The sequence below is a fragment of the Pyxicephalus adspersus genome, chromosome 11, assembly GCF_032062135.1.
Source record: "Pyxicephalus adspersus chromosome 11, UCB_Pads_2.0, whole genome shotgun sequence".
Lineage (NCBI taxonomy): Eukaryota > Metazoa > Chordata > Amphibia > Anura > Pyxicephalidae > Pyxicephalus > Pyxicephalus adspersus.
Window position 1 is genome coordinate 56,403,832 of NC_092868.1, and position 8,432 is coordinate 56,412,263.

Here is an 8,432-nt window from a genome sequence, read left to right on the forward strand (position 1 = left end):
GCAGAGTATTTCAGGAGAGGAGAGTTATAGAGGAAGGAGCAGAGTCCTCCCGCAGAGTATTTCAGGAGAGGAGAGTTATAGAGGAAGGAGCAGAGATTTTTGGTGTTTTCTGCGGTGCCTGACCTCGGTCCAGGTGTTATCAGAACATTCTGGGATGGAGATGGTGTCACTCTTGTGTTCAGCGATCACGTCACGGGTTTCAGAGAGAAGTTCCACACAGAGGTCATACAGACAGCCTGCATCTGTCCGGCCAGAGTACCTGCGTATTGACAGACAGTCACATGACACATCAGCGCTGCGTAATATGTTGGCGCTATATAAATTCTGTTTAATAATAGTACCAATAATTGCACAGGGGGGAAACACATCATAAGGGGTCACTCATCTCTCAGTAAATGGGTTGTGCAGCTGCTGGGGTCTCATAGGAGAAGCCAGGGACTCACTCCACCCACCAGGAGCCACATAACACTGAAATAGCACTCAGGGTTAGAGTGGCCCTTTGGGTGCAGCTGATTCTGTGTTTAAATGACAAGAATACGATTTCTGAAATGTTATTTAACATGAGTCCAATATCGCTGACATCTTGTACATAGAATCTATTGTACCCCATTGAATGTCCTGGCTCTATTGTATGATTGCAGACTGGCTCCGACTCTCACATTCTGCCTGCCTGGCTCCCCTTCCGATCATGATTCAGATTTGTTTCTAAGTTTGGTTTTATTGATTGTACACAGTAGACTGCTTATGTCGGCACTATATAAATACTGTGTAATAATAATAATAACATTCTGTAGAAACATAACCAGGGGTAAAGCCAGAGATGAAGTTACAAATCATGGGGTCCCCTAGTGAAAAACTGGACCTCCTTGGTGAATGCCATGGCAGAGGCCATGGCTAGGGGTCACATACCAGTGTTGCCACCATGAGTCCCCTTCTTGCCCCATACATAGTAGTTATCTGCTCCAATATTGGGTCTTCCCCAAGAGGGCACCTGCATGGAAGACTAGAGAAGGTTTTAGACTTTTAATTTGTCTCTGTGCTACTCCACATATTGGGGAGGAGGGGAGAAGCAACAGACACTAGGACAGCTCCAGAAGGTGGTGGGGTAAGAAGCTGCCTGCACCCCCCTCCACTTGCCCCCGTAGCTAAAAAAAAGTTTGTGGTGAACTAATATTATTTACAGAAAGAGCTTTGCATGTCATCTTACCAGTCACTGACCACAATGTTGGGTTGGTTGTTGTCTAGCACCTCCTCGGAATAACCTTCACTGACCAGATCAATGACCTGAGATTTACTGCACCACCTGCAATCGGAGGAAACCCCAGAACACCATTTACAATTCATGATTCAGGAAAATAATACTTTATTATTATATGAAACTCCAAACTGCTGGGCAAACTAGTGCTAGGAGAGGAACCATTGGGAATATAGAATGTGCTTCTGTTCCAGGCTTGGTAGCCTCTAATAATGCAAAATATGGACAACATGGCTTCTGTACATTGAGGTTTAGGGAGCAATGAGAACGTAAATATCCATTAGGCTATGGGCCGAAGAACTCTCCATTGTGTCCAAATATTGCATTAAAGAAGGCTAGCTGGCTTGAAACAAAAGCTCTCGCTGTATGTATGCTATGAGTTACTCATTTTGGAGTGTTATAGATAACCCAATACCAATTTATTATGGTATTAGGTTGTATTCAGGCCATAAATATGTGTATTTGGATGAAATAAATTGATACATGACTTTATATGAAAGATGTTCTTGGTTCTCAGGCTGCTTCGGATGGCCAGTTAAGTAAATGGCTCCAAATTTAGACTGTATCTGTTCAATAAACCAATGGGTCCAGTTGGGCAGTTGGGTAAATAGTTCATGCTGAATCTGGGCTATAAACCAATTGCTAAGGATGTACAGTTGGGTAAATGGCTCTAAATGTAGGCTACCCTGGGAATATGGTCAGGCTGCCCTGGATGGCCAGTGTGATAAATGGCCCCATATGTAGACTGTATCTCAGCTATAATCCAGCAGCTATGGATGAAAAATGGATAACTGTCTCTATATGTAGGACTTGTATGATGCACATTCAGGCTGATGTGGATTGCCAGTTTGGTAAAGGCACCAAACATAGACGTATATGTTCTATAAACCAATGGGTCCAGTTGTGCAATTGGGTAAATAGTTCTATATCCATGCTAATAATAATAATAATAATAATGATAATAATAATGCTACATCTGGACTATAAAACAATTGCTATGGATGTATAGTTGGGCACATTGCTCTCGATTTGGGCTACCCTGGCTGTATTGTCAGACTTCTCTGGATGACTAATCTCAGCTATAACCCAGGTACATAAAAGGCTCAATATATAGACTTGACTAAATGTATTTTCAGACTTCTCTGGATGACCGGTTGGGTCATTGGCCCCATATTGAGGTTATTCAGGATGGACTTTGTGACCTCTGGTCTCATCCACTACTCCTGATTGAGAAGTCAGCACTTTGTCTTTTGGGATTTGTTGTAGTTCAGTATTACACTTTGCTGTATAAATACAGAACATACAAACATTTTCATCTTCTTAAAAACACAGAGAACCTGCTGAGGCTTGAAGAGACATCAAACACTTGTGATAATAGATGCTTCTCTGCTAAAGTTTGTTACAGCCAACTACTCCGAACTGAGTGAAAGTTGTCAGCATTCCAGGAAAAGGAAATGTAAATGAGGTTGCAACAGCTTTCATTAATAATATAATAAAAAGGAAACAAACAATAAGCACAGCTGGCAATCTCTCATTGGTTGGACAATAGTCACATGTTCTACCAAACATATCCAATATTTGTTGGGAAACACTGCAACCCTGATCACTAACAAGCAGCACAATTCATTGGTTCAACCAGACACATAAGGAAGGGGGATGATAAGTAGGAAAGTGCACCTTGGTGCAGGGGTGATAGTGCACCTTGGTGCAGGGGTGATAGGTATGGAGGTGCACCTTGCTGCAAGGTTGATAAGTGAGGAAGTGCATGTTTGGGCCATGGTAAGTTTGGAAGTGCCCATCACAGCAGTGGTTGCAAGTAAAGAAGTGTGAGTCAGGGTAATATTGATGAGTAACGAATTTTGGGGAATTTTGTGTACCATGGACAATGTGGGCAAGTGAGCAGAGGTGGTGCAGAGGTGGCAAATTATTAACTGTTTGAAACAAAGGTAGTGAGTAAGAAAGTCCATGTTGGGGCAAAATAGTGTAGAATAAGGAAGGGTATTTGAAGGGCTAGTGGGGTGAGGATGTTGAGTCAGGGGTAGCAAGTGATAAAGAGGTGATAATTGGGGTCATTAATGAAGTTGCAGCAAGATGGGTTGTTTCCAGAGGTGCAGTGATAGCACATACGTTGTAATCAACATTGCAGTCTTAACAGACTAAAGCTCACCCTAAGTGAGAGCTCAGTGGAAGTGCGAGCATTGTCTCTTCTCTGTCCTGAGAAAGTGATGCCACCCAGAATTGGGAAAATACGGGCACTGCTGGGTGGATCACTCTGATTTGTGTCTTGGCTGTGGATATGACATAAGGAGCCAATGGTCCCTCTCACTTCCTTGGATTTATTTTTACAAAAACTAAAGGAACTAAACTACATTCACTGGGTGAATGTAACATTTTAGATTCTCTTCCCCCTACGGTACCACAAAATTTCCCAAATATGGAAGCAGGAAAACCCTTTAAAGAAAATTGCAAGTCACCCAAATGATGAAGCAAAATATTTCTTGACGCCGTCGTCTGGAAACGGCACTCCGCAGTCTCCGGGAATCTCCTCCACCTTCCACCCATCTCCACCATTCATAGTAATTTCCCAGAATTCAAACTCCTCTGTAGAAGACAATTTTGAGATACACTGAAATGTGGCTATAATTGATTATGTTTATTTCAGACCACAAAACACATAAATTGGCATCACGTCAATGGGAAAAGCCTCCTCACCTTCTCCACAGTTATTTTTAATGAGATTTCTCGCCATCTTGTTCTACAAATTGATGTCTTTTCAGGTTAGTATGGGTCAGCAATTTCTTCCACCTGAAGCTTCCGAGGTTCTTCCACCACTCAAGCTGATGAACCTGGAAGTGAAAATAGGAATTTGTTTGGAAGGTGCCAACAGCAATGGTGAGTGGGAATTCTGAGGATGAAAGGAAAAAGTGGTTTAGGTGAAGTTTGCAAGTTTGCCCTACCTTGAGATCAAGTTGTATCCCACAGGTTTGAGTTTTGTCAGATCCAGTGAAGAATGATGGATGAGACCATGAGGACCTTTCACCATATTGCACTACATAGCCCGTGAGCTATGATCAGCAGATTACAATGGCCATTAATCTAATTTAGTAACATTGTCCACACCAAAAACCTTATGGATACACAAGACTCAAGCATGAACTCTGTGGATGTCCATACTCATCCTGGAAGTGGGGAAGGATATCTGGGTTCTCTTTAAAAAACAGGGGCTTTCAGGTTCCATCAAAACCTCCCAACCTCCCCACTCAACAATATTTGTATAATTGGGGAGGCCAACTCCACTTGGCAAATCCAGCTGCATGACACCAGAGATCTACATCTGTAAGAGCGCCATTTTGGGAAGGGGGCATTTTTGCAAAGCACTAATGTACAGAGTATTTTCCCCACTAACCCCTGATGAATTGGTTTAGCATTTTGAGATTTGGAAATTTGTGTAGGGGTTCTCCTGGGGCAAAAAGGTGGAGAAAGGCTGGGTTAAGGTCATGATCATCCATACACTGGTCACTAAAATTTTTCAAAAGGACAGGAAAGTGGGGAAGCTTATTAAAGTTGAGTAATAATGTCTGGTTTTTGGAAGATATCAAGAGAACCTGTCACTTTGTCCACACATTTCTCTGTGTGGACAAAGTGACACTCTGGGAACACAGCAGTAGGGATGAGCCTCTGACATTCTCGAGAAAATTTCCCTGAACTTCCAATGGGTCTGCGAAATTTCAGCGAACCAATTTTGCGAATTCCATTGAAGTCCAGGGTGCAGGTTCCCACACTCCCTGGGTTGATAAGTACAGCCCAGGGAGCGTGGGAACCTGCTGTCACAGCTGATTGGAGGCACGTGAGTGCCTGCAGGCGAATTCTCAATGGAGTTTCTCTGTTGAGAGTTCATCTAATTTTGGCAAGAACACGACCTCATGGTGAACCACATGGCCGTTCTCGCTTACTTGTTCTGATCAAAGATGTTCAAGATCGAAATTAAAAATGTTGCTCGCTCATCCCTACACTGCAGACAAAGTTAGAAGACTTCTCAAGAACAACAAGCGGGGAGTTACCTGCAGGTTAGCAATGCAATAAAGGAAGTATTGGCCAAGATGGAAGTGCTGTATAGCCATCATTGTAATGACAATGGCCCAGTCTGTAGTGGGGTGTCCAATTGTGCCCTTAGATTGGGGCGCAGCCAACCGATGACCTTGCACAACTTGACCAGATGTATTGCCAAAGAGGTGCAAAACTCTGCCATGTTATCTGGTTAGTTTACACCTTAGTCCTCAGGTATTAATGGCTTGCAAGCTTTGGAATGAAGAAGTTAAATTTTTGCAACAGAAAATTAAATAATTTGGATATTTTGTTTGTGGAAAACTACTGAATGTGATTCTGTAGAATAAAAATGATGACCATAAAAGATTTTATGTTTCCAGTTCTTAATTCCTAAAATTCAGACGAATTTCTGTGTGTCCCGGGGGCGCCGATTATTCGGTCGGTAAGTCCCTCCTGCGCTCGCGTTCGGTTATTTCGTCTTGACACACAGTCTGTTTATGGAAGCCAGCTGTCAGCCATAATGTAAATCTCATACGTGACTTAAAAAACTTTACAGCTCCCCCCTCCATCTGCACGCAATGATTTTAATTTGTTTTAATCAATGTGCCGTTTTCTTTCTGCTGTGCAATTTCAGTTGTTAGACTGATGACCCTGTGCAAAGGCAAGAAGCCGATGAAATTGCAAAATGAAACTATTTAACACTTTGTGATGCGTTTCTTGTAGCTCAGACACCTTTACCCTACCTTCTGCTATACCTTTATTCTTCTATAAGCCAATTAATGGTGATTAGAGCTGGTAAAAAAGAGAGATTCTCCTGCTAGAATAGTGAAAATGAAGATTGAAGATCAAGACAGGTTCCAGGCTTGCTACAAGATGGCAGCCTTACCAAATTGACCACCTAGTGGCATCACTATGCAAGTCTAACAAATACCCCTGAAGAAGCCTAAGGGTGAAACGCGTCGGGTTAAGGTGCCATTAAAAATACCAGTAACCGCCCCCCTCACCGGCACAGTGAAGGAGGGGAACTATTATTGTCAGACAAACAAATGTCTAAATTAAGGCCCTCTTCACCCAGCAATATTTATGGGGAATGTCAATGTACTAAGGCTGATATAAACCTTTCCTCTCCTCTTTTTCATTTTGTTTTATGAAGTTTGTTAGATGTTGGCCACCTAAACAAACTAGTGGTAAGGGAGTGTACTTTCTTTTCTCTCTCAATGTAAAAACTTTTGTTTGGTCCAAGGATAGGGGTGGAGTGAATAACACAAAATTACAAAGTTACACAAAGTTACAAACAAACCCATCCGGCCTGCAGATGGTTCTGTGCACAGAAAAAGAAGTACAATAGTAAAAATAATAATAAAATAATTGCAGTGCTTAAAAAATGCAAACAAAAGTTTATTTGTTCAACAACCACCATTTTTGGGTCCATAAAAAAAAAATTAGTAGCATATGTGGAGAGTTTACTAACCCATATCGCCTCTACTTAGATAGGTCATTTCTACACATCACTGACCCCCATCCATTAAGGAGTTAAGAAATATGACTACGTCACACAGACAGGAAAGAAATAGATCTCAGTAATGGGCCATAGGGTGCCCTGGGGGATATTTACTCTTTGTTGCAGCCCCGGAGGACATCTCGCCCCATCGTCCTTACCTGCATAGGTTGCAACGTTCCTCTTCTATGTCGTGATTGTTCCTTGAGGACTTGTTAGGTAACTTTGTGCTTTATTAAAGGCTTGTATGATTAAAAGAGTATCCGGCACAGCCCAGATCTTAGTAAAGGGAAGGCGGGGAGTGGGATAAGGAGCCAGGGGGTGCATGAAGCATCCTACCTGTATGAGGTGCAGGTTGAAGCGTCTTACCTGTATGAGGTGCAGGTTGAGTTGCTGTTGGAACACACAGGCCCAGGAATAGGGGAACAGCTCAGCACACCGTCCTCCCAGCACTGTGAGCCTGTCCCAGCCTCTTCCTATTATTAGGTTACCTCTTGGCACCACTTCCCACAGTGTGTCAGCACAATACCCAGCCTCCCCTGACATCATCCTGCAGCCGGAGCATCTGCAAGGGCGAGGCGTGGATCAGCCTGAAACCTGATGTCTGCAGGAGCTGCCTCCAGTGACAAGGTGAGGACCACTTATGGAGTATGCAGAGTCCTGCAAGTACCAAATTCCCCAAATAAATGATAAACTATAATAGCCATCAGCTCATTGTCTATGTACTCAGTGCAGTGTAAAGCGGCCTCAGGACAGAAGCAGTGCAAGCAGGGAAGCCCTAAAGTTACTCCAGACAGGTTCTCTTTATAAAACATATTAGTAAAAATTTACCTCTGCTGCAATCAATTCTGATCCCTCAAAATGATGGCATTACTGCATCAGCCTGTGTATAATTGATTCTGATATTGTATATACTTAAATATAAACCAAAAACCAAGGTACTTATTGTCACCTGAAAATACAGAAAAAAAAATTGACTTGAGTATAAACCTAGGGCACAAAATGCGGCCCTAAAAAAACCCTAAACTACAGAATTGAATGAATAAATAAAATGTATTAATATACAATAAAATTATTATACATCGATAAAATCAATGTGAATTCATTGGTAAATACATCCATTGAGTGTTATTTTCAAAACAGAAAAAAATCCCAGGGGCTCAATCTGTATATTTTTCCCTTTTTACAGGTTAAAAAATGTACTTTTGAGTTGGGTATGATGGGTCTTACTGTTGGCTACCAGTAGATGGTGCTGTGACCTCCTATAAAGTGTATAACAAACTCATATATCTGAGTTTGCAATACACTTCACATGGGGGACACAGCGCCATCAAGTGGCCCAAAAAGGAAATGAGACATTTTTTTCCGAATCCAGTGCATTGTAACTATGAAAGTTGCTGGATAGATTCTGACGCGTAGACTGACTAATCTGTAGCTGGATTTTTTCTCACTGTGTAGTACCATGCAGCTTGATTGCCATTTGTCAGAACACCAGAATTGGCAGGTATGCCATTGGTGCCCTGTTGTCTTCACAGGTGAAAGCAGATGTACTCTGAGCACCGTGGTGGGTATTATGCTGCCTGCAAAATAATCAAGCATTACTGGTTTGGCAAGTGGTTAAGTGAAGGTCTG

General features: G+C 42.3%; 1 protein-coding gene across 2 annotated transcripts in view; it reads right to left on the reverse strand.

The window, feature by feature from the left end:
• The window catches only part of FBXO2 (F-box protein 2), an 8,152-nt gene extending 836 nt beyond the window's left edge, over positions 1 to 7,316 (reverse strand). The window contains exons 1-5 of one of the 2 annotated variants that reach the window (XM_072427209.1): positions 7,170 to 7,316; positions 3,968 to 4,101; positions 3,730 to 3,856; positions 1,208 to 1,303; positions 124 to 259 (exon numbers count right to left, since the gene is read on the reverse strand). In XM_072427209.1, coding sequence (XP_072283310.1) covers positions 124 to 259; positions 1,208 to 1,303; positions 3,730 to 3,856; positions 3,968 to 4,004 — 396 coding nt within the window. In that variant the 5' untranslated portion in view covers positions 4,005 to 4,101; positions 7,170 to 7,316. Of the gene's footprint in view, positions 1 to 123; positions 260 to 1,207; positions 1,304 to 3,729; positions 3,857 to 3,967; positions 4,102 to 7,139 lie in introns of both variants that reach the window. The other variant, XM_072427210.1, reaches the window with a different exon arrangement.
• Positions 7,317 to 8,432: the final 1,116 nt, after the last annotated feature.